General features: G+C 47.0%; 1 protein-coding gene across 1 annotated transcript in view; it reads right to left on the bottom strand.

Moving 5' to 3' along the window:
* The window catches only part of LOC119433801 (FGGY carbohydrate kinase domain-containing protein-like), a 58,558-nt gene that overhangs the window by 18,766 nt on the left and 12,836 nt on the right, over positions 1–26,956 (bottom strand). The window contains exons 2-5 of the mRNA XM_037701060.2: positions 22,814–22,919; positions 18,757–18,908; positions 17,525–17,750; positions 5,486–5,614 (exon numbers count right to left, since the gene is read on the bottom strand). Of these exons, the coding sequence (XP_037556988.1) occupies positions 5,486–5,614; positions 17,525–17,750; positions 18,757–18,908; positions 22,814–22,919 (613 nt within the window). The remainder of the gene's footprint in view (positions 1–5,485; positions 5,615–17,524; positions 17,751–18,756; positions 18,909–22,813; positions 22,920–26,956) is intronic.

Raw genomic sequence — 26,956 nt, 5'->3', positions numbered from 1 at the left:
GAACAATGCAACAGGAGGATTCGACACCTTTCTTTCTTTCTCTTTTATTTGAAACAATTTCATACAAATTGGCTCATGAGGCTAGTGGTACAGTGCCCGCCTCGGCTGCGGGAGGTTGTGAGTTCGATTCCCACCGCCGCCGGGCGCCCACTGGTTCAAATGGGCACAAGGGTACCCCGGCCTGGAGTTCGGCTTCCTTCAGGGGTGATACGCTTGGAAAAGGAGCCTGCGCCTTCAATTCCAGTCGAAACCCTCGTGAGCACAAGAAATCACCAGCCCTTCCCCTGTCGAGAAAATGGGGGTAAGCGAAGCGCGTCGTTTGTGTATCTGACCTTCGTGGTGATTTTCTCTTTCTTACTATCTCTCTATCTATCTTTCTCTCTCTCATTATTTCTTTCTCTCTCTTTCTTTCATTTCTTCCTTTCTCTCTCTTTCTTTCTCTTTCTTTTTTGTCCTTGGTATGTGCCATTGAGCTTGGACCCTTTCTGCACTATCGCCAGGATCGGCCCTCTTTTCCGCGTGACACCACCCCCACCACCGCCGCAGACACTTGTGAGCCTATAAAGCTTCGCTTAAAAACAAAGTGATGTTTGCGCCGCTCCCATGGCGGCCATTTCCCATATGGCGCCCCAAGCACCTATTGAGGCGGGGACGTCTTCGAGTTGAAGACAAACACCTCTTCCCAAGCGTTGAGGTCCCATTATGGCCGAGCTCCAGGCAAGGACCTATTTTACCAGTAGGTACCCGGCGGCAGCACTTGCCGACCACAGCCGCGGCGGATGCTCTGCTTTTTAGCTTCATTGCAAGGAACAAAAGTGTGAAGCAGAGCGCTGTATGGTTTTTTTGCGCTGGTATACATGTACACGGAAAAGTTACTACTCGTTTTGCGAGCTTAAAATGAATCAGCTGCTATTCAACAAGCACTTGAAAAAATAACGGGGTAGCTTGCACTAGTAGCGCAAGGCTAAAGACACAGCTGTTAATAGCTGATCCTGGCTATACGAAGTGATGCTAAGTTATACGAAGTAATGCCAAGTGATGCTAAGTTATACGAAATGTATAAGCATTTTCTTGTGCATGGTCCGTGGCATCGGGGAACGCCTCGCAAAACACTTGCAGTCCGAGCATACGTAGGGGAAGTGGGGCGAAAGCTATGCCCAATGTACGGACGGCGCGCAGCAGAGACACGCCGAGATGACGTCACGGCGCATGCGCAGGAGCGTGCAGCTGGTGTGAGCTCGGTCGAGCCGCCGCCAGAGGCGCCTGCTGCAGTCACGGCCACCGCGAGCGTTCGGCGCTAATGCGGGGATACGGAGAAGTGCGGATGGCGTCGACAGCACCTCTGTGCGTTGCCTTGCTGGTGCTGCTACAATTTGTTTCTCTCTCTCTCTCGCTCTCATTTTTCCTTTCTCTCCCCCGAGCATAGCGCGCGTTGCTCCGCGAGGTGGTTGCTTCTCTCTCCGGAGCATAGCGCGCGACGCTCCGAGAGGTGGTTGCTAGGCAACGTTGTGGCAGGCGGCACATATTACGGCCGGCTTAAACAGCTCCGCTGTTAAAACACTGGGGCAGTTTCGCATTAGTGGCGCGAAGACTGGGCAAACAGCGAAGCTGGCGGCCCCACCTAGCTTCATCGGGAAACGCTTCTCGTATGATCCGCACCGCAGTCTCTCGCTTTTCGCAGTCGCTCACGGAGCTAAGCGTTGACAAGTTCGTGTCGAACCACAGTCTATCGCACACTCGGCAACTGTGTCCAAAGTCACTGTTCAGAAACTCGCGGGCAAACCGTCCGTCGACACCTCCCGTGGCTCTCCGCGCTTACCGCTGGAAATTATCCAGGACTCGCAGGCCCGGATCGCTTTGGCGACGCTTCTGGTTGCCCAAACGGGTTTGCTCGCTATCGCAGGCTCGAAACTCTGAATCTTCTGTCATTCGCTGTCGTTTAGTCGCCGCTTCGCCGGCGCGATTCACAGGATAGGCCTGAAGTTATCTAATCCGCTCTCGAGTAGCGGCGCGCTGTCTTTCGCGCCGCGCTTCCTCTTCCTCGGGAGTGACGATCTTCGGTCGCCCCATTGCCCTACGCAGCGATGTCGACGCGGTGGCAACGCGGAAATATATATACCCCGCGGGATCCTGACGTCACGGCCGCGACCAATCCGCACGGCGTGGTGACGTCATGGCTAGGCAGAGCTAAGGCGAAGCGATGCGGCGCGCGCGATGACGGCATGGCTCAGCTCTCGCAGCTGTTGCGAGGCGTTGCTAGGCGACGCATGTGACGTCATCGCTAGGCGGAGGGTTTTCGGCGTACACCTAACGGCGCAACTACGGGCTTAAACAGCTCCGCTGTTAAAAACAATGCATTTATCACAACCGTTAAAAACCTGAGGCGAGAAAACGATCGAGGCAGGAAAGGTACAAAAATGCTTCATTCATGGTTTTAAATAAATACACCGATGCTTGTCTCCTCGTTTTAAATAGCATAAGATTAAATTTTGTTTGGTTTTATGTTTTCACAAACTTGTTTGCAAGAATGTGATAGGTTCTTTTTTTTTATTTGCGTTTCTTATCACTTTTTTTTTTGCACAACTGCAATCATGAGAGTTCGCGCACTGCGCAGACCAAACGCACGCGGCACAAATTGTGCGTCGTAAGCTTGCAATAATATTTCCGGAATGATAGACCGCCACAAACAGTTTCGTAAATCACTCTCACGAGGGGCAGCCACACACAGCTGTCGTGGCTCAGCGCAGTTCGAAGCGCGGGCAGCCATCTTTTCCGTCAACGGGGTCATCGACCGTCCGGTTCACGATGTCAATATATAGTGCGTGCTCATTGGTGGATCCTCGTGTGCATCCGCCTTTGAGGAGCAAATGCTGCTATCTCCTGAAGTTGTACAAGACTATAGTTACAGGTCTCTTTGCCTCATCAAGATTTGTATCTACCTTAGGATGGTGATACTGCTTACAGACAAGTGCTGGTAATTCGCTTGTTTCAGCTAGTCAAATGTGCTTCATGTAGTTCCGGACGGGTCGTATGCAGACATTTTATGTACCTTCATTAACCAAATGAGGAAGGCCAGAAGTCAGGTCGTTGCTTGAGACAACCTATAAAATTCCCTGAACAAAGTGAGCTCTGTAGATTCTTTAAAGACTGCCTAAATAAATTTCTGCGAGAGACGTAGATGTTGCTGAACTACAGCAACGCGTCTGTTAATAGTTGGAGTAGTACACTGGAGCAGACGCTTTTATGGTAGCTATCTCTCCGCGCGTAGTGGTGCAAGAGCAGGGTAAGACGATTAAAGTATTCCAAACATGAAAAAAAAAGAACACTAACTCAATTTAAACAAAGATAGGGCGATCGCTGTTAAAGGAAAGTAGCCACTCTTTGATGCATGGGAAAAGAAGAATCATTTTTATCGTCAACCACTGCACCGAATCTGATGAGGTCTGTTGCATTTAAAAGACAAACTGAGTCTAGTGACGGTAACAAACAATTTTTTTTATTTATTCAGTCATCGTTTTTTAGAAAAAAAAAACATCTTGAAATTACGAAATTAAAAAAGCCCAATTATCACGTTTGCAACTCGGTAGCTCGGAATAAAAAAGGAATATCACAATTCTATAAATTGAACCTAATAATAGATTCAAAGTGATAAAATTTTACTATATACCGCTCTGATGCTTACCACTAATTTATGAGTATATAGGACTTTCGCAAATCCCTCGTAAACAGTGTAACTAATACATGTAACCTGTTAACTTATAAATCAGTGTTGTCCGCTTTAGATGGCTCTAACATATGCACTTTCACACATGCGATATCTGTTTTAGTTCTTAGTCACAGATTTTTAAACATCATGTTTTAAGTTTTTTTGTAACTTACTAATTTTAACGACTATTTGTTAAAAACTTGACGCCCCTAATTACAATCGGCTTTATGGGGTCGCTAGAATATAACTTTTTTTCCCCTCAAATGCAACACATTTTTTCCTTCAAATTTGCCGATATACGTTGTTTTAAAAAAACATTCCTTCTTACAGCAACATCATAGACGTATCGGAACGAGAAAAATTGGAGGACACTCAAGCTTCGCCTTTAAGAGCGGCACGCGATAGCTTTATCGGGCCCCGTTCGCATCGCATTTTTCTTTCAGTGGGCTTCACTGCAACACAGAACGTGGAAAGCCAGCTTACAAAGACCAAGCTTACACCGATCCCCTTAAAGTCGACTTCACTTTTAAACAGAAATGCATTGCTGAGAAGACGTTTTTCCAGGGGCAATATAAGTCGTCTTATATTAAAAAGTGAAGTCTCTAGCACCTTTTTTATTATTTTATTTATTGTTTGCTATTGCCCCGAGGCGCGCGCGTGTCCAAAACGCATTAGGCAGGCGAAGTCCCAATTTGACCTGCCGAGGATGCGAGCGCCATCTGGATATGATTTTCGCAAGTGGTATACCTGAGCGCACCGATGTTGGCATGGTACAAATGCTGGAAAAGGGGTTTATTGACTTTCCTCGTAACAGAATTAAGTTTTCTCGTACATTCAAATTACAATCCGACGCCACCGTGACTGTAGGTTGCGGTTAAGTCGTACTTTACCGATTTTCTGACGGATTTCACTGAGAAATTCAATGTTTGTTTACCAAAACCATGCACCACGTGGAGGGCCTGCGCGGTCGAGGTGGTTGGGCATGATTTTCTCCGCCACGGATGCCGGCATCCATCGCCGACGCCGGATTTTCTGCGACAAGGGGCCCTTAGCGCAATCGCGATAAAATCAGAGTTCGTCCCGGGCTAAGGCTCCCTCCTAATTAAGTTTCGTTGTTGAAATGCGGGCTCCAGGCAAATACTTGCCTTCTTTCGCACTGGCGATTGCCTGTCATGTCGTGCAAACCCTAGCTTTGTCTTGTTTGCGAAATCAAAAGCCCTTGACTGTTGAGAATTAGCGCTACCAAATACGCACACCCATAAGAGGGGGAGGGGGGGGGCGAGCCTCTTTCAGCGTATGCATATTGTTTAACGCTAATTACGCTCAAAAGTTATGCAACACTAATTATCCCAACCCTTGAGTTCACTAACAGCAAAACATTAAGCGTATTGGACAAAAATCCTTTGCATGACACATAGTGGTCCCTGAGCAGGAAATGCCAAAATATATGTTGAGCTGTTAAAAGCTGAGCGCACTGTTCATAGGTGCCAAGTAAACAGGTGACATACATTTTTCGCATATACATTAGTACAAGCCAAGAAAAAAAAATCCATTTCTGATCGCACACATTATGCGTACAATAATTCAACAAATATTTCAACGAATATATGCAGCAGTACCCCATTCGCCAAATAGACAGCCAAGAAATGCATTTCTTGTGGAAATGGGAAAACAATATCCAATGCTGGGCAGCAAATATTTTGTTTAGATTTGGTTTAGTCCGTCCTCAATAATCCCTTAGTTCGTTTACGTTCACCGAAGCATCTCGAACGCACTCACCAAGGCCTCCGGCGTGTGCGTCGATGATAGATGTGGCGACGGGCGTGCCTTTCTTTAGCCCCAGTTGCAGCCCCGCTTCCATGCTGAGCCCGCGGCCGCAAGGAGCACCGGGAGGCCAGAACTCCTGTCCTGCGACCACGAAAATATTTGCCTAATAGGTTTGCCGAGTGAAACTGTAAAGCAGTCACGGCGGTTCAATCAATGGCTATCATTCTGCGATTGAGCACGAGGACGTAGGCTCGATACCGCGTCTCCCCTAACCACCCAGTTGTTTTGAGGCGTTGAATCTCTTTTGTGAAGGATACACAAATCGATACAGCTAGCTAAACAAAGAGCAATGTTTTATAGCATAAGATGTCACAGCAAGGACTTTCAAGGATTAATAATAATGGCGCAGTAGAAGTAAAACATGGTTTCATCGGCAACGCATTGTTCACGCAAGCAAACATCGTAATGTTCCCCACAATCAGCCTAATCTAAATAAGCACCCAATGTAAACTTTATAACTTTTTTTTATGAACTCCAGAAACGTTTCGGTAAATGCTGAATTGAAGAAAAAAAACTGGTTCATTCCTTTCTGGGAGGAATTGGTCAGAAGCCCTCATAACACGGAAGTGAAACTTGTATTCTAAGAAATTGTGGCCGTCTCGTTGCACATCCACAAATAGAAGTCCATAAATATCAAGTTTTTCATTAATTACAGTTTCGCGTTAAGGGCAAAGCAATGATAGCGATCGCAAGCACTCGAACACATTGGATCCTCTTGTCCTTCTTGCTCACTGGTGTTCGCAGTGGATACCTTAACCTATCCAATTGCAAATCAATAATAACTACCCGCTGTCCATTACCTTGTTTAAAATATCCTGTAATAAACAGCATTGTAGAATTTTACCCTGCTAGAAAAACCTGTGCGTCATGTTTGCCACAATATTTCTTGTCAACTGCAAATAGACCATATTACATCCGAAGCTTCCCACATGGCCTTGCTTTCAACAGAGAACGCTTTTTCTCTCTCGCATCGTTATTCATTTAAAAATATCTATATTGTTGACATCGTGTTCACATGATGTGATACTTGGGTGGGATTTCTTGTCGCGCCATGCCGCCGTTATAGACTGCGCTCACGCTCAGGTGGAACTGTCTGTATTTGGCGATGTGCCTTCTGCCCATATGCCCGTGCCTGGTGTTGACAAGCTTGTCGTGGCTGCTGACACTGACCTTCCCCCTCTCAGTGCCGTCATTGTTCCTGTTTACTGTGCTGCCCTTACTGAAACTACAGTTCTGTTCACGCCGTCTGACGTATTCAGTCGCCGCCACCATGCGTGGCTGCCATTTGCCGTCCTATATCACTTCACCAGGATGCCTCCGGAATACTTATTTCTAACGCTACCTCATACGCTGTCACATTGCGCCGTAATGAGACGCTTGGCCACGTTCAGTCAGTCGACGATGATGTTGTCGTGCCTATTGATTCCTACGAGCCCAGTCCGAAGCCTGAGCTGAACGCGCTGACACCTCACCCTGCGTCCGATGAGCCGGTGGCTGTCGGAGAGGTTGAGGGGCCAACGCTGGCGGTCAACGTGGAGGCTTTGCAGCGGCAGCCGCATAAGTGAGTGGTGCGGCAACAGGTGTCGGCGGAGCGGCGGACGGCAGCACCTCGGAGACTTGCTCCTGAATAACTTGTCGGAGAGACGGTGCAAGATCGTGCGTAGGCACTTCTGGGGTCGGCAAATATGATATACACGAGAGCTGCCGTGCTACTTCCTCACGCACATATTATTTGATTTGCGACAGTAGCGTCTCGTGGTCACCAGCGATTGTTAAGGCGGCGAGGGAATCGTCTGTTGTCGGCCGCCGAACTAAGACGAGTTGCTTACGGAGCTCGTCAAAGCTCGGGCACAAGGTCGTAAGCTCAGCTACGGTGCGTGGGTCCTTTGCCAGCAGCATTTGAAAGGAATCGTCGTCAATGCCTTTCAAGATGTCTTTAATCTTCTCTTGATCGGGCATGGACTGATTCAGGCGCTTGTACAAGTCTATGACCTCTTCTCGGTAGCTTGTAAAATTCTCGCCTTGTTGCTGAGCACGTCCGCGGAGGCGCTGCTCGGCGCGGAGCTTGCGCACGGCAGGGCGGTCGAACACGTCTGCGAAGCGTTTCTTGAACGCACTCCATGTAGCGAAGTCGGCCTCGTGGTTGTGGTACCACAGGCTTGCGAAGTCTTTGAGATAGAATGAGACATTCTGTAATTTCGACGGGTCGTCCCACTTATTGTGGCCGCTCACCTTTTCAAACGTCGCCAGCCAATCTTCCACAACGTGGTCATCTCTACCACTAAAGAAGGGAGGGTTGCGCAGGCGCAGCGCGCCGGTTACCAGGACCTGCGGAGATTAGGCGGCGGCTTCTTGAGCGGTTTCGTCAGGCATTGTCGGGGCAGGTGGTAGTGTCCGACTTCGGAGTTCCAGGTTTGCATACCCAGCACCTCCACCACTTTGGAAGGGGGTTTATTAACGTTGGACGTGAGGCGCAAGGGTTGCACGACGGGCACAAAGACAGTCTCAGCCGGCGTCAACAGCTCGTGATCTGCGCTCGCACCTCTAGCCAAGACAGTGTCCCACAGCCGCGTGCGTTTCTTGATCCACACTACAATATAAACAACTTATGTCCAACCTCAGAATATGCCTCATTAGTATGCAACACTGGTCGAGTAACTTTAATAAATGCTTGAAGAGTTCAAAACAAGTCGATTCGTGAAATCCGTAAGAATATCCCTTTATTGGAAATCTTTCCCCCACTAAGCTCATTTTCTAGGTTACAACTTTGGGCACGTAATGCGTACGGGAGATAACCGCTGTACCATTAGAGTTACACAGTGTGTGTCAAGGGAAAGGAAGCGCAGTCGGGGAAAGCCGGAAATTAAGTGGGGTGATGAAATTTGATAATTTTCAGGCACAATTTGGAATTAGCTAGCGCAAGTAGGCAGTTATTGGAGATTGCGCCTTCATCATGCAGTAACGTAAAAAAAAGGCTATGATAATTTTCGCTGTCTGCTGAAAAATATACCCTCTACGACTATTCAAAAAAATCTGTTTGTCCAATCGCGTGCTATGTTCATACTGGATAGCCCCTACATTTTAAGTTTCTGCAAGAGTGGGATTTGGTCACAAGGTGAGCATTCCCTCCCACAATTACAAGTGGCCACTTTTTTTTGTATTCATATGCCCACCGTTAGTGGAATCACCTGCCGGAGCAAACGGCTTCCATTATTTACTCGGATGCACTTCGCAAATCACTTGATATTATGTCTAATCATCGTTCCACATACCTGCAACTTGCTTTAGTTTTACGTTAGGCGCCTACTGCACGATTACTTAACCTTTTTGGTTTCGGCAGCATTCAACGCAACATTTGTGGGCACACATGCGGCGCATCTTTATGCCTGAATTCCTAAGGAAGCTTTGACACACATTTCCCAATTTGTAGAAATTCTAGCAAGACCTTCTCGCACATAAAAGGATGACACCTAGGAATTGTGAAGGCTCGGAAACAAACCATATTTGAATTGGATATTAAAGTTGTTCTCGAAATGCCGTACCGTGCCTCATCGATAATACTCTGGCGCTATAAAACAGAACCGAATTCGCTTAGGTGCTGCAGCAACAATGCTCATAAAAAAGTGGCCTTCCTAATAAACCAGAATACTGCGCGCCTTCGTTCTGGGTTTGCTACCGTGTGAAAGCCTGGCGAGCAGTAGCTCTTAGCATGACGGTCGCGGCGAATGCGGGAGCGGAGCCAACACCGCTATATGTTTTGACTTCGTGACGCATCTTCGCCTTGAGTACACAATCTGAAGGTGGCTCGTAGATACAATCATTTAGTAAATTATCTAAGACGATCTGATGCTTTCTAATATATATTTTTTTGCTTAGAAGGTTTGGACGTTAATTTAGCGCAAACATTTGCATGCACTATACTATATTGTCACGCTATCTTGACGGTGAAGAATCCGAACGTGGCACATCGGCGAGTCAAACTGACTTTTTGTTGGACTAACCTGGGCGAACGAAAACAAGTTACACTCGTGCAGAACGATATTGACGAGCACGTGCTTCTATCATCGAAATCTGATTCTGCGGGCCAAGTGCGTCGGGTATTTAAACATGACTGATGAAAGATTCGAGCATAATCGCTGGTACTGGCGTATACCTTCCATAATGCACAACACTATTCGCGTCACGCATGCAATCTGATGACATGAGTTTAATGCTAAAACACACAGCAGTTATCGGCAAGAACGATCGAGAATTCTCTGACACATGCAGGCGCACCTAGCACTTAGCGATAACTTTTATGATCTTCTTAACGTGGGAGAAACCCGGTCACCGTAAAATGATAAACAAGTGCATGTACAAATATATAATATGCATATAAGAAGGCATATATGTCATGCCACTGCTTATTTATGCTCCTATAGTGTAAGTTGTAAGCTTCAGGCGCAAGCCAGGAAAGTATAATAAATAAAAAAGCACTCAACAAAGTATGCAAGCTCAATATACAACTTATTCTTCGGACGCCCCGTCACGTGTCCGCTGCGAATTCGGGAGCGGAACCCAGCATCGCGCTCTCTGCACGCGAGGCAAACAAGTGCCAGCCGAGCCAGGAAGGATGACTTCACCGGGGCTGGCAGAAGCTCGGGCGCATACCACGTGCCGTTGAGAAATGTGGGCGCGTTCCAAGTGTTCCGCGATGAGGTGCACGTTACGCAAGCCCCGCTGCGGTATTGGAAGTCGCAGAATTTTCAAGAACCCCGGGGAAGAGACCCCCACGAATTTCATCGAAATGCCTAAAAAAAAAAAAAAAAATCTCAGGAACAACAGAGATTCCTGAACCGGTGAGCACAACGCTCCAATATACATGCAGTGAACGTGCTCAATGCTGTTTAATGTTTATCATCCATTGCATTACCATTTTCTTGCGGCGATAACTTTTATACTAACTATACAGCAACATCAGGGGTACCGCAGTTCATGCACTGCGTAGAGCAGATAAGCAGCGAACTATTAGAATAACAGAATAGGTGCCACTGGAAGGGAAAATGAGTCGAAGACGGCACAGAACTAGGCGGTGTGATGACAGTGGAGTAATGTTGAAGCATAAGATGGGGTCAGCAGCAGCTAGATAGAGGTAATTAGAGACCGCCAGGAAAGGCCTTCGTCCTGCAGTAGGACATAAATAGGATGATGATCATGATGATGCAGGTGCCGAGCGAAGGATTGAGAGGACAGATATAGAGACAGTTCAATGAAAAGCTGGAGATGCGAGCCTTCCTTTATATAGGACTTTCTACTTCAGGTGAAATGATTAAAATATGTCGCAGTTTCGCCCGAAAGGCGAAGCATCGATTAGTACAGAGCTATTCGGAGTAGGGATAGTAGTTTTATCGGCTGCATAAACTTGGACACATTGGCTTACTAACTGAATTAACAATCGTGGTGTCAGCGCGCACAAGCAAACATGAATAGATCACACTGAATGACCGCAGCGAACGACTGTCAAAACGCTGGCAGCAAGCGCAAGTTCGCGCGGTCTATCGCTTCAACGTAAACTGAGCGGCGAATGCACAGCGCATACAAAGGTAAGAACCGTGTGGAGATAAGAGACGGTGCGGGCGACCGCCGGGCAGAGTGCAGGGAAGTTGTTGGCAGAGGAGAAGCTGCCCCCCCTCCCCCCCCCCCCTCTTCCCGTTTCTTGCTTTCACGTGGGAGATTGAGTGGCAAGATACGCCTTTAGTGCCGGGGCACAGCGCCGCCCCGCCTCCCTCCCTCCCATACCCCCACGGCCTTTCGCGGGACGGTCGCGTTTGCTTTCCGCCGTGTGTTCGCTCTCCGTGATAGCGCGCGGGGGAGTTCGCCCTCCGTGATAGCGCGCGTGCCCCGCGCGCTTTCGCTCGCGCATAAGGCGCGCAACGACGATTTTATCGCCCTTGGAATCTATACGGAACCTCACAGCGACGGCGACGCAGACGGCAGACATCCGGTTGAAGCGTCCATATAGTTGCTATCGCAATAAAAAACGTAGAAACACAAAGATGTTACAAACTAATGAATCGATAAGTAAAATAATAAAATAGAGATATTAAACTATCAAAGAATATATATATATATATATATATATGTCCTCAATGGCCTAAGTAAAACAGCAAACCGTCCGTGACTCCATTTCTATGTACATTGCTGTCCCAAGGCCACAGAAAATCGTTGTATTTGTCCCTGTCTATGAAGTAAAATTGTGGGAGTCAGGTGTGGATCAGGTGTGGAGAGAGCGGTGTGGATCAGAGAACAAACGGGGATAGCCGATATTCTAGTTGACATTAAGCGGAAGAAATGGAGCTGGGCAGGTCATGTAATGCGTAGGATGGATAACCGGTGGACCATTAGGGTTACAGAATAGATACCAAAAGAAGGGAAGCGCAGTCGAGGTCGGCAGAAAACCAGATGGGATGATGAAGTTGTGAAATTTGCAGGCACAAGTTGGAATACGCTAGCGCAAGACAGGGGTCATTGGAGATCGCAGGGAGAGGCCTTTGTCCTGCAGTGGACATAAAATATAGGCTGCTGCTGCTGCTGCTGATGATGATGATGATGATGAAGTAAAATATTTCCTTTTAACTGCGCATAGACCTAACGGTGGCAGTGACAAAACACCACTTAATGTCCAAGGTAGCTTACAGTTGGTACATACCGGCGGATTGAGTCGCCCGGCCTTGAACGAACGCTTTTGGTGTAGGCTACACGTAGTCTTAATCGATGAAGGATGGCCTCAGCTTGGCTGTCCACTATCGCCGGACCGCTGAAGGAGCACTACAGCTCAATGCCAAACAGAGGGGTGTACTAACGATCAGGATTCGTCCCACGTGAATCTCAATTGTACCACCTTTTGTGTGAGACAAGGGCTCTGTAGCCCTTGCTGAAAATAATATCTGCGCAGTAGATTGTATACAGCGGGTCTCCTTTGCCAGGTAACAGTATCAAGTCACCCTGTGACTTTCGTAACAGTCGCTGTCGTAACATTCGTAGCATATATTTCATACTGTAGCTGACTGCGCTCATTTAAGTTTCTTTTCATGATATTCACATGTGTGCTTGTTTATCTTTCTCCGCAGTGACTACTTTTCAGCGATTAAGCAATGTTAAACATTATCCCTCGGCGCAGGACGCGTTCGCATGTATCGTAAGTTTATCGAATGTTATCGATAGTTATATCCGTTGCCTGTTGTCACCGAACCTTGTGTAATCTGATTGTATGCGCGCCGAGAATTGTGTAGTACTTTCTCGAAGACAGGCGGGCACCACCGATTACGCTGGAACCTTCGCATGAGTGATGTATAAAAAAAGACGCGCCTCACCCGCTGATCAGATTTCGACGATCGCCGACATTGCTCTCTGCTATCGTTGAGCTTTGAGTGTCACTTGCTATCGTTAAGTGTCACTTGCTCTTGTGGGCACAAGTTCATCCAATAAAGTGTTGATTTCATGATTCAGAGATTTCGCTACTGTGTTCTTCACCGTCACTACAACGTGACAATATGTAAAATGAAAAGCTGCTACTTCAGCAGCTTTTAATTCCTGTCCTTACGTTTTTTTTTTTGCACTGTTTCATTTTATTTGTTTCTTTATAACCACTATCATTGAGTGAATATTGGATCACTGTATTTTAACATACCGTTGTGTAAAAAAATGTTCAATAAACTGCAACGGAATATAGCGCAAATTTCAAAATTAACTGGTTCTGCCTAAGCTGACCACAAAGGTGTTGAAATCTGGAGAACAGTTTAGTGCAAGCAAGACAAATACAAATGTGGAGGCATAGACACAAATCAGGGATACAATCCAGTGCAATCGCATTTGCGTTAAGCGATGCGGCTCTAAGCACACTTTACAGCAATCCAGCAAATTGTATTGCTGTTTCCCGCTTAAAGGGACACTAAAGTGAAATAAAAAGTCAAGCTAAAGTGATAGAGCAATGCTCTAGAACGTCTAAGGCGTCAATATAATCGCGAACAGAGCTTTAGTAATCGAGAAATTGAGGTAAATGCAGGACACGATAAGAGACTCCCCAGGAACATTCCGGTACTTACCCGATGACGAAGGCACTCCTTAAAAAAATTGTCACTACTACTCAACCACTCGTATTAAAAAGATTGTTTCGTTGGATTATAAGACGGAAGAAAATGCTAGTTGTATACTTCTATTATATTCTTAGAAAAAATACCTTTTTGGCGTTACACTTGATAATGACGCGGGCGGTCAAAAGGTTTCGTTTTCGCTCGACTCTGCGCCGCGGGCGCTTTCGTGTTTCAGAAATTTCGTTATCGCGTAGTGCTGCGCTGGTGTTACTGGCTCGCTAAACTTGCACTTGAATTTGCTAGTAGCTTGAGAGTCGCGACGGCACGTCCAGACGGTGACCAGCTTTGTCGGCCGACGTCGCATTGCTGGAGTCCTCGCTGCTTTAGCGCTAGGACGAGCCGGTGTGGAGGCCGCCGTCGTAGTACGCAACGACGCCGGCAGCGCGAACCCTCAGCAGCATGTCACACTCATCAGAGCTTCAATCGCTAAAATTGAGCCCAGCATCGCGAGCCAATGTGTCGTTGTCAGGGTCGTCAACTAGTCGGTCCATTGCGACGAGCGTCGACGATCACCGTGTTCACAATGCGGCAAGAGCTTTACCTTTCTCTATGGTGGCTAGCCATCATAGAGCACTGCACGGACCGATTGTTTTAGTCCGGGCCCGGCCAGGGCCCGTTTTTATGTTGGGCTGCCCGCCCAAGCCCGATAAAAACTTTTATGGCGAGACCCGGGCTCGGCCCGCGCCCGGAAATAATCTACGTTACCCGCCCGGCCCGGCCCGCCACCCCTTTACCTTAGGCCCGAGCCCGGCCCGAGCCCGACTCGAAACCGGCCCAAACCCGGCCCGAGACCGAAAAATAATGTCTATCAGAGTTGAGACGCCCGAGAATAACTCGCTGCAGTTTACATGTACACCACCAGAAAGCCCGAGCCCGGCCCTGGCCCGGGTCAAAAAGCACACGCCGTGCCCGAGCCCGGCCCGAGCCCGTGAAAAAACTGTTCTACCCAGCCCGGCCCGGCCCACGGGCCGGGCCGGGCCCGGGCGTTTGGGTAAGCCTGAGCCCGTGCAGTGCTCTAAGCCATCATACTTCTGTTTTCGCACTGCCGCCGGCTCTGTCTGGGCTTTGTTTCTGGCCGCGCGTTTGCGCTTTCCGGAAAAAAAGAAAAAAAAAAAAAAAGCCGTGGCGTTGTCTGCGGGTGCCATTTTACTCACCGGCGGCACAACGTCACTATATGGTCATGACGTCACCACTCCTCGCTCGGGCGGATGATTTGAATTGCGTTAGAGGTACGCGGACACTTCACACGCAATTTTCTCTTCAAATAAATCTTTTCTTGGCACGAAACAACCGTTTCGAATTTTCTGGTATGATATTTTAAGTTCACGTTGAAATAATATTTGCCTTTAGTGTCCCTTTAAGGAAAGCATTGGAGAAACTGTAAAGTAGAGCTCAGGTTGTTCGAGCGCAACTAAACATTGCTTCTACACAAACAAATGAATGAATGAATGAATTGAACTTTATTAAACACTGTTGTGGCAGTATAGGCAAATTTAGGTAAATAAGTAAATGGGAAAAATCTGCTAATAGTAATTATGTCAAAACTGCCTGCTTAATAGGAGCTTCATGATGCCTGATGAACTCATAATGCAAAAACAAATGGCGCAATCTATAACCTTACTACGTTAACAGTAGAAGTCCCACACTGGCTACAGCTTCACATAAGTACGGGCGGGCTGATGCAGCGTAGTTTTAAAGTTTGGCACGTGAAAACATAGACCCAGACGATCAATCGCAGAGAAACGGAATAGTCGAAGTATAAAAAGAAACACAGATGTGAAAGACAGGTGCACGCTATTCATATACTTAAATAATTGACAACCAATTAAACGCGAAAAATTGTTCAATAAACCATTATTAGGAGTAAAATTTAGTCCCTGCAAAGATGATCTCACAAGGCACTAAAATACGAAGGTAAAACAAATCAGCAGAACAAAGCACTTTTGCTGCAATGTAAGAATCGCACTACACTACGGAAAAAATATGCGTGAAGTGCGAATATATAAACAAGACAGCTTACACTCGTAGTGCCGTTTATGACTTGCCGTTGCTTCTAGCTAACGGCAAGTGAACACAAAAACTTCACGAATAAAGAAAATAAATCTCGGGTGTCAAGTGTCATAACCATGATCTGATTTTGAGGCACTCCGTAGCGGAAGACTCCTGGATTAACTTCGACAGCCTGGTGCTCATTAGCGTAAATCTAAATCTAAGTAGGCGAAATCCCGAAAACACCCGTGTACTTGGATTTAGGAACATGTTAAAGAACCCCAGGTGGCCCAAATTAACCCGGAGTCTACCACTACGGCGTGCGTCATAATCAGATGGTGGTGTTGGCATGTAAAACCCCATAATTTGATTATCTTGAATCTAAGTAGACGAGTGTGTTTCCATTTCATCCCCATTAATTGCGACTGCCATAGCCGGCTTCACACCCGCGACCTCACGTTCAGGAGCTCAGCAATATAGCCACTAAGCTACCATGGAAGGTTTTATAAATATATATAGAGAGCTATTTAATGACCCGCGTGCCTAAGGGCTATCGTGTTGCGCTGCTAATCACGAGGTCACGGGATCAAATCCCGGCAGCAGCGGCCACATTTCGATGGGGGTGAAATGCAAGAACGGCCGTGTTCCGTGCATTGGGGGCACGTTAACGATCCCCTGATGACAAAATTAATCCGTACTCCCCCACTGTACGGCGTGCCACATAATCAAATCGTGGTGTTGGCACGTAAAACACCGGAATTGAATTCAATTGAGCTATTTACTGAATCTGAAAGAGTATTGTCTGGCGGCTGCCTAGTACGCAAAAAAAGCTGCATCGTCTGTTGTGCAAAACTGTGCGCAGTGTATTGCCTTGCGCTAGTGGTAATGTAAATTATACGCACCACGTAGCGCTTGTCTTCGTGTCCCTTTCTTGTGTCCGTGTTTTTTTTTTTTTTTTACTGCGGTAAGTTACTTGTTCAGTTATGGAAAACCAACTAGCCCAACAATTAACTATGCTAGCATGCCCAGTCAGCATAATGACTCATCCCTAGTCAGTATATTGCAAGATAGGAACACTCCCCCCCCCCCCTACCCCTTTCTCCCACAAAATATATACATCAGAACTTATCTCACGGTGACTGTAGGCGGAAATGCGTTTAGCATTGAATCAATGTAGCGACACAAGGTATTGTGACCGTCGAAGCGAGTTATGTATGAGGCATTTACTACAGCGGGACTTCTGTTTCGCGCTTGCCAACAACAGTGTCGCCATCTAGAGGTGCCGCAGCGAAGCCTGCGCATGGCATCTCAAACGCATGGCCCGTCGGTGCGTGCGAAATCTGAGGAGCGCATCACGCATTAGCCGGGCTCCTCTCTCGTGCTCGCTTTTGGTCACTGTGCGCCATCTAGTGGAGCTGCCGACAAGTCCCCGCGTGGCCTCCGAGACGAGAAGCATGGCGCGCCGGTGCTTGCGAACGCTGACTATGGTTCTATCGCGTGCCTCACACTCAGTGGCACACACACAGTGACCCAAGTTAGCGGGAGGTTCATTGAAGAGCGCGACATACCCAATGCATTCATGGCGCAGCTCGCTAAAGCGTTGGCGTAAAAGGCTATAATTGAAAAGCGGCAGATACCCAGTGCATTTGTGCCACAGCCTGCTAAAGCATTGAGGTGCTATCCCGAGTACTTCTAACACCGTGGTTCTAACCATTTCACCATCGATTACACAGTGAACCAAGTTCGCAGGTTCACGGGAAAACGTTCAGATACATACAAATATGCATAGTTAGCCCCCCGAAAGGGTCAAGTACCCTAAGAACGATAGCGCATTGAATGGTTGTAACCGAGAGCTGCACTGGCTACTCACCTATGATGCGATATTTGTCACGCGTCAGGTCCTCGAGGCCGATACGAATCCAGAAGGATTCCTGCCAGCCGGGCTCCATGTCCGAGCCCGGCGCTGAGCCCGCCTGATAGGTCCACTTGCACACCGCTGAACAGAGAGAGCGTGACGCACAGCCTGTGGCGCGCCACGTCAGGAAGTCAGGCAGGTCCATGGCGAGGCCTAGGCGCTCCCACGTTGAAGGCAGGTTCTGGCATCGCGGTAAAAACCGAGAAAGAAAGGCTCAAGGAAAACGGACGAAGAAGAAGGAGAAGTTTAAGTAAGCTAATACGTACGGAGAAAGTTGACCAGCATGGACGCTGCGGCTTGTGGGTTCAAAATTAGTAACGGTACGGCAGCGCAAAAGGCCAACGAAAGGAGGAAAGACGCAGAGGGCGCACTAACTCCACTTTATTTGCCTGCACGTGAATGCAGTTCAGGCTTGAACCTTAGCATTGTTATTCTGGTTGCGTAGCGATTTTTGGTGCCTTCTTGTTTCATTGTGCCATGATATATATATCAAGAAAGGTTATTCGTGAGCGCCCATATGTTTCCAACGTCTTCATTTTGTGCCGTGCGTTTTGTAGGCTGTGCCATTCGGAAGAAAGCTACGATAAGATCACAGATTTATTACTTGCTCTTTCTATGTATTGATGCCTTTATTTCGTGTCATTTTTTTATTCGCAATCTTCCCATGTCATCATTGCGATGTTTATTTGTGCAACGCACACGAAATCGTGATTAGTCTGTGATACTAATTAGATTGGTAGTCTGTGCTGTAAGTGCGATTATTAGCCTGTGCATAATAATGGCTACTGCGAAACGCTAGCGTACATTGCGTGATGCACCTCGTTTCACAAACAAGTTGTTTTGCGCTTACTTTGTTGGGTTACATGCCCTATCGTTCTCCTTCATTGGATCGCTTGCTGAACATTCTTTTATGTATTCATTCGAGCATTACTTTCGTGCTTTCTCTTTGATTTTCTTCCTACTGCAGCTGATTCATATATTTTTCGGACTTCATAAGAATGTTACCAGACATGTTGTTCTGTGGTTACATCTACTTGTAACTTTAATAACGTAGCCCCTCGCCTCTATAATGCTTCATTTGGAAGCCATGAGGCCAACACAAATATATAATGAACAAGTATCAAGATTTCAACTTTGACAGAACAGACGGAACGTGAAGAGAGAAATTAACATGGGGTGCCCTCTACCTGTTTGAGCCACAGTAGTTTTGGCGGCTGCATCTCAGGCGACATCGTTCCCCCGATGAACCGAAGTACGGAATGTCCTGTAGCGCTGATGGCTTCGGCCTCCTTTACGGCACGGTGGTCCATCCATAGCACGACGTTTTGTTCCGGTTCACCTACGAGTACCAGTAGTCCAATTAGTAACGGACTATTGCCGAATTCAAGAAACTGTGCACTAAAATGTTGATATTAACGGTAGCTACTATTCTCTTACTTTTTACTCGGCTTCGTCCTCTTTATTCAAGAAAGGATATTTTCTTCACAATTTGTCTGGCAAAAGGCATATGTAGAGCGCCTGAAAATGTCCTGCCACACTTACTGCAACATCACGCTGAAGCAGACATAAGCAAACCAAACGCTCCAAAATAAATAAAAGTAAAACAATTCTTATGTATAAACGATTAGTCACTGCCACCATTTTCGCGAAGGTCATTGAAAATCCCGCAAAATGAAGTTGCGCGCATAGGAAAGTGTCTCGTACTTGATTTTTTGTGGAGGTCTACCTTACCGGCAATGAACTGTGCATCTATGTTTGTTCAACGAGTTTCCCGTGCGCATTTAGGAGAAGCTACCTTTCTTGTCCTGTGTACGCCTTCCCACTATAGTGATCGTTTAAAATAATCTTTACTATGGCCGAGCTTTTCGTTTCATAATAAATCAAAGCGCACAGTAAACTACCGCGCTTGTAGGCGCACCATTGCTTCCGTCTGCGGTTCTAATCAAGCTACAAATTTTCTTCTTCGCTATCCTTTGTTGGTCGTGTTTGTGTGCCCCCCCCCCCCCCTTTCTTTTTCGTTTGTTGTGTTACAACATGAAATAATGCTTTCATATTCTATCTGGGTGCGCCTTGTGTGTGTAAATTATGATCACCATCACTATCATACTCTTATTTTCGTCCATTCCGTAATGAAGGCCTCTCCCAGTGATCAACCCTTACGCCTTGTCTTTCGGCTGCAGCCTGCACACTTCTCTTCTCCGTGTTTGCGCATTTTAGCTTTTGCAATCATCGTTGGATGAAGTTTCTAGCACTTGCTTCAGCAATCACGCAGCGCTAGATCCGTCTGTGGCTACAATACTGCTTGTCGTAGCACTAAAAATACACGAAGAGAAGCCGCCGCAGTAAAACTCTGTGTGGCGTGCAAAACAGCGCACATTTTATCAAGCACCAAAGCTGAGCGATAGCGCAGTGGTTAGATCATCCACCTTCGAACATATCATTGCCACTTTAATCTTTGCAGTTTTCTTCGTCCTATGGCGACGACGACGGCCATCTTCGTTGTCCGGCATCCTTGTCGTCAAGGACGGACGAAGACAGCAAGGACAGTTTAAGATTTTTATCTGCTGCCTAAAACAAAGAAATGTGAGCTTTCCGGACACACGACATTTCTTCTAGCGGACACCACAATCGCATATGCAGGAATGCTAGCATACAATCTCAGATGGAAAGCCCACCTAATGAGAAGCACCTCAATTTCATTCAAATGCACGATAATTTCTGAAATCTTGCCCCTTCAAACTGCCTGTAGCAGCCTTGGAAAGCTTGTAACACCAGCATAATAATTCATTACGTCCCCAGAAGCAAAATCGTGAAATAAATGATGGAAAATATTGTTACGCCAACAAAAGGCGTTTATTAATAAGCCAAGTAGAGTGAGTCGCGACGGCCTGGATCAGCTGAGTGCCGATTGAGATTCAGCTAGCTAGCGCCCGTCGTCTTCTTTCATCACCACTCTTGGATGCCCCAAATCCTTTTTAGGTGTAAACCCAGAACGCACGTAAGAGTGTCACAAGATAAATGTAAATTAAACGCAAGTTTTATCAACCCAGCTGAAGTTCAGAGACAATTATTAAATACTGACACGTATGCATGTTTGTCTTTCACCGGTGGCCGCTTTCCGCCGGCTGACGGATGTTAAACGTTGTCGCTCGGCGCGGGACGCGCCTTTATCGGAGGTTTCTAGAACGTTATCGATGCTTCTTTCCATTGCCTGTTTTCACCGACGCTTATGTTATCTGATTGTATGACCGACGGGAATTGTCTAGAACTTTCTGGAAGACACGCGGGCATCAGGGATTAATCTGGAACCTTCGATGACTCAGGTATAAAAGCCGACGGTACTGCGGCGTTACGGGGCCCTGGCGCTAGCGCGGAGGGGGGCCTTGACGACGGGCGACGGCGGCGTAGGTCATCGCTTGCGGCTGTGGTTGAGGCGATGCCGGAACTTCTGGCACTTCCAGTGATCGCTGAACCTCTTCTTTAACTATGTCAGCGATTGAAGTCACCTGAGGCTGCGATCTTGGGAATAATTTCTGTAGTTCTTCCCGTACAACCGCTCTGATCGTCTCGTGCAGGTCGTCGGCGCCTAGAGCTTGAGCTTCGGCGTAGTTTGTCAGCGCACGGCGGTTGTATTGCCTGGCTCGCATTTCAAGCGTCTTCTCGATCGTTGTCGCCTCCGAAACAAATTCTGCCACAGTCTTGGGCGGGTTGCGCATCAATCCGGTGAATAGATGCTCTTTGACGCCCTGCATCAAGAACCTAACTTTCTTTTCTTCAGGCATGTCGGGGTCGGCGTGGCGGAAGAGGCGAGTCATCTCCTCCGTGAAGATCACGATGCTCTCGTTTGGCAATTGAACTCTGGTTTCCAGGAGAACTTCGGCTCTTTCTTTTCGTACGACACTCGTGAAGGTCCTCACGAAGTTGTCGCGAAATAGGCCATGTCCGAGCAGCGTCATCCAACGAAAAATAGACATGGCGCAGCTTGTCATCGTCGCTCCATTTGTTGAATGTCGTGGTCCTCTCGTATGTCTCCAGCCATGTTTCAGGGTCTTCAGCTGATGATCCACGGAAGGTCGGTGGCTCCCGAGGTTGCTGCAGCAGGATGGGGGACGCTGGGGCTGCCATTGGGGTCGTTGACTTGGCCTGGATCGCTGTGGTCTTCTCGGGAAGAAGTCCGTATTCTGGCAAAAGTCCTTGCTGCCTACGGCTAGCACGCTGGTCCTTGGCGACGTTTGTCTCGTCCTCCGGTTTCGGGCTTGGGTCGCGGCTTTGCGGGGGCGTCCGCTGCACGGACACAAAAGCACCTCCACCAGATGTCACGTAGTAGTGACGCTGAAGTAAACAGTCGTAAAACTGTGTATGACGAAACTGATTCTTTATTGGGCGAACCTGTGCCCACAAAAGCAAGCTACACTCAAAGCACAACGAAAGCGGCGAACACAGTCGATGGTCGTCAAACATCTGATCAGCGGCGAAGCGCGTCGGCTTTTATACCGGAGTCATCGAAGGTTCCAGATTAATCCCTGACGCCCGCGTGTCTTCCGGAAAGTTCTAGACAATTCGCGTCGGTGACACAATCAAATAACATAAACGTCGGTGAAAACAGGCAATGGAAAGAAGCATCGATAACGTTCTAGAAACCTCCGATACAGGCGCGTCCCGCGCCGAGCGACAACGTTTAACATCCGTCAGCCGGCGGAAAGCGGCCACCGGTGAAAGACAAACATGCATACGTGTCATTACATTACGTTAAAATTCTTCAGGTTCACGACGAGCGTTCAGTTCTACAAGTGTCGTGTTATGTACTATAAAAGAGAGAAGTACAGCTCAAAGCCTGACCGACAGTGGCGAAAATCGTGAAATTGGGCTATATACAACGACGGTCCTTCATAAATATATATATTTTTAGAGCGAAGCTATCTAGGGCTAGAATAGCGGGATTTCTTCATGATGGCTCATACCTCCGAATGCGATGGCTCATGCCCCCGTAATGCAGAGGCTACATGAACTCAGCAAAGTTAAGTGAACAGTGCTTACATTCTTTGTAATCACGCATATTATGCGTAATTTTATGCTGGTCGGATCGAGTTTGATAATATTCATAATGACACCACGCTGCGTGGCGATAACCAAGTGGCACAATGCTTACGCATACTTAGACAACTCCAGTAGAGGTTCTGCGTGAATTTCTTTTGGACTAGGGCTCGGTTTCCATACGGAAGTTTCGCAGTACTCGGCGTTTACCTTTGGGGCTGACGGTGATTGGCCGACCGGCGTCGTCCAGAAGCACAAGCGAGCAGGTGGCGTCGAAGCCGATGCCGCGCACATCCTTGGCATCCCGGCATACCTCCTGGGCAGGGGTTCGACTGCAGATCAGACTTATGTTTACGGCTCATCGTAAAACGCTGTTCACCTTCTCTCACCTATGCCGGAAGTTTGCTTTGCATTCATAGGCTGTAACACTGTGTATCCGCATGGACAGGCTGTGTGCCAGTGTCAACAATTTCTTATGTTGTTCTCTCTTCCCTTCCTTCTTTAGCTTATCTCATTTTTCGTGTGTATTTCCAAGCTCTATAGTACAAGATAGCCGACTGCAGATATCTACTATTTAGCCGTTACGCTCTTCATTCACTTCTATCTGTGATTCTTTCTGCTGCTTAATGGAGATGAAATTTATTTCCACTGCGTTTCGCAGGCTCAAGAAAAATATTAGGTTGAAAAGCTGGTCGCGGCCGCATGACGGGCCTTGATTTCTTACGTATTACATACAACATGTTACATATTAGATACAACAGGGTAGCAAGAAACAAACAAGTTGTCATTTGGTTACTACTACAACATCTAGAAATAATCGGGCAGAGATAACGTAGGGATTGCGTAATAAAAAGACCATAACGAGGGCTGCGCATTGCAAGTAATACAAAACATTTTACTGACACGAAACGAAAGTGTAGAAATGAGTACAATGACAAGATAATAAGCAGCAAATAAAAATGCATTTGCCACCAACAAGAAGCCGCCCCACGAAAGGCCATTCTCTGAAACTTTCTTGACTTGACGAAGGTATAAATAAAGTACGAGTTGCAGGAATAATATTTGTCAAGCACAGAAGTGATGCAGGAAATATGAGCTCTAACAGTGTTTGAATATAGGTCCCATAAACCCATAGAAGGAATATAAAATTATTTGTTTTTCGAAATTAATTGGTCGAAGTAGGAACAGATTATGCAGCAGTTCGCATTGATAGTAGCAGTGAAGAGATGGGATTGCTAAACGCGTGATTGAACGGTGCGTACAATGTAGCGATGTTTCAAAAGTGTTAGTAATCTTGTCTTCTTCGGCCGATACTTTTACGGGTGGTACAATTCCTCCGTGAATTGGTCAACGCCGCCGAGTTAATGCAATGCAGCTGAAAGTTGGACGAGTTGGTAACTGTTTGTTACTGTACTGCAGCACGCACCAAAGACGAGGACACAGGCAAGTACGCAAACACGCGCTCACTCGCAACTCATTTATATTGAAAAAAATAGAACATTACTGTTCAACATTACAAGAGTAAACCGATGCATTATAATAAAGATATGGTGATGCATAAGAGCACTTACATGTGAAATTAACGGCTCACAGGATAAATGTACTAGCAAGAACCGGCGTTATGTTTTTTGGCATATTGCTTAACAAATTTTGCACTACTGCGAGCAAACTTTCCGCATAATAAATATTTAAATGCAGCACTTCTTTGCAAAATAAATTACCATCGAGAAATGTGTGTACTGTTGGGTGTATTTGACGACGCATAGCGCTGCTTCATCAGCAACCGAAGTGTGCCCTACGTGCCAATCCCAAATGTTGTGCACAGGTGGGTGTTTGTTACGGAAGCACAATGCTGCAGCCCGTCGCGTAGCTTAGTGGATATGGCTTTGGGCTGCTAAGCTCTACATTGCCACAACGTGCCGAGAGAACCAACAGCCGTGAAATGACCAACAAAAAACAATCGGATCACCCTAGAACTAAGGCTACTCGGAAACATAGAGAACTCTCACACCAAATTTTGTTCACTCTTTAGTATCGGTTTCCTTTCTGTGGTGTATACGCGGTGCTACATGCCGCACGCCATGTGAACTACGCTATAGATTTGCGGGTTCTCCGACTGTAGAAACACCCTGCTATGTCATGCAATGCTCAAATTCTTCGTGCCGTGGGGGGATTCAGCGTTAGATTCAGACCGCCATATGTCACGCCTGATGAAACGCCGTGCTACCAGCGGGTACATGGGAATAATTATATCACTACGTATACCAGTTGCGAACATCACACTAACGAATGCTTGGCAACATAAATAAGGGAAGCACTTCAGTTTCGAGCATATTTACCAAATGATTAAGTGTATTATGCTCGTATTATTGCAAAAAAAAAAGAAATGAACCAAGTTCCACGCACTCTGAAAATCTATTTCAAAAGGACGGCATGTTGGGCATGTTCGTATTCCATACTAAAACCATTCACAGCACGAAACAACCAGAACACACAGAATAGATACACGTACAAGCGCTGTTACTAAAAAATGTCGCAGTTTTGCCCGAAAGGCGAAGCATCAATTGCGATAGCAAATTAGTAGAGAGCTATGCGGAGTTGGTATAGTAGTTTTATCCGCTACATAAACTTAGGCACATTCGTTTACTAACTCAATTAACAAGCGCGGTGTCAGCGCGCACAAGGAAATATGAATAGATCACACTCAATGACCGCAGACAACCACTGTCAAAACGCTGGCAGCAAGCGCAGCCGCCGCAGCGAGCGAAGGTTCGTGCGGTCTATCGCTTCAACGGAAACTGAGCGGCGAATGCACAGCGCATACAAAGATCGGAGCCGTGTGGAGATTGCTTAAGAGACGGTGCGAGCGACCACCGTAGCCGGACAAAGTACAAGCGCAGTTGTTGGCAGAGTAGAAGCCCCCCCCCCCCCCCCCTCCGCCTCCTGCGCCGCGTTCCCGCTTTCCTCCGTTCGCGTGGGAGATTGAGTGGCCAGTTCCACTTGCAAGATACGCATTTGGTGCCGCTGCACAGCGTCGCCCCGCCTCCCTCCCTCCCTTACCCCCACGGACTTTCGCGCGATGGAAGCCGCGTTTGCTTTCCGCGGTGCGTTCGCTCTCCGTGATAGCGCGCTTCCCCCGTGATCTTTCACTCGCGCATACGGCACGCGGCGGCGATTTTATCGCCCTTGGAGTTGATACGGAACCTCACGGCGACGGCGACAGCAGAAATCTGCTTGAAGTGTCTATATAAGTGCTGTCGCAATAATACTATTACAAGTACCTTCGGCTCCTTTCCGTCACTACAGCGCTTGTCCGTGTATCTTTTCTATCTGTTCTTGTCGTTTCGCGCTGTGAATGGTTTCATTACTTAAAATATATGGTATTTCATGCATTTTACTGATAGTCGGCTACCCAGCAACGTTTGAGATTACAAAAAGCGTTACCAGGTGGACCAACGTGTTTGTTTAGGGCGAACAGCCGTTTGCCTGAGTCGAGCGTGCGTGGGACGACAGGAGAACGAAGATGGTGACGACGATCGTGTGGTGCCAATGCCATGATTTCTACTCCAGCTGTTCGATGCGAGCTTACGACATGCCCCTAGACCTCTCCGGGCCCACGTCACGACGAGTCAGCCACATGAACTTCCGGCACACGCGGGAGTGTTTGTTGGGAAGCAGCACGCCGCACGCGCATTGTCACACGCCGACAGCACCTTGTATCGCGGGTGTTTTTGCTTTTAAAAAGACAATTCAAAGAGCGTGTCTTAGCCTGTGCACTTTTGCTAGTAAGCTGCTTGCATTGTGTGTACATAAATGTACATGTATATCAACATAGGTGTATTGTATTTATACACCTGTAACCAGAACCGATCAAGCGATTGAATTTTTGGTCTTATGATTGTACGCTACATTTCGTTTTACCTGAAAGTGAAACCTTCTGCTGAATTGCTGTTTTTTATTATTCTTTTATTTATTTATTTTATTTTTGTTACCTTTTATATTGAGTTGCATTTGTGTTACATTGCTATAGCAATGTAACACAAGTATATCATAATACAATTTATATATATTGTGTTATGATACACTTGATGTCACATAGTAACTCTTGTTGCTACACATCTGTCCTTTTTTTTTTGTTGCGATGTTGCAAGGTAAGCAATATTTTAGCTCTACGCTTACCTTTGCCATCCGTCTGTGCCAAGTGAAAGGAACCATGGGCATCGTCAAGTCGTTTTGTGGCTTTTAGTCCACGGCTCTCGACAACTGTATTCTTCGGATTACGATGTTGGAATAAAGTGATTTGATTTATTTTGATGTTGTTATGTGTTCTGTGCGCATCCCCCGGGCCGGTTC

The sequence above is a fragment of the Dermacentor silvarum genome, chromosome 11 (genome assembly GCF_013339745.2).
Source record: "Dermacentor silvarum isolate Dsil-2018 chromosome 11, BIME_Dsil_1.4, whole genome shotgun sequence".
Lineage (NCBI taxonomy): Eukaryota > Metazoa > Arthropoda > Arachnida > Ixodida > Ixodidae > Dermacentor > Dermacentor silvarum.
This window is presented reverse-complemented; position numbering and strand designations above follow the sequence as displayed.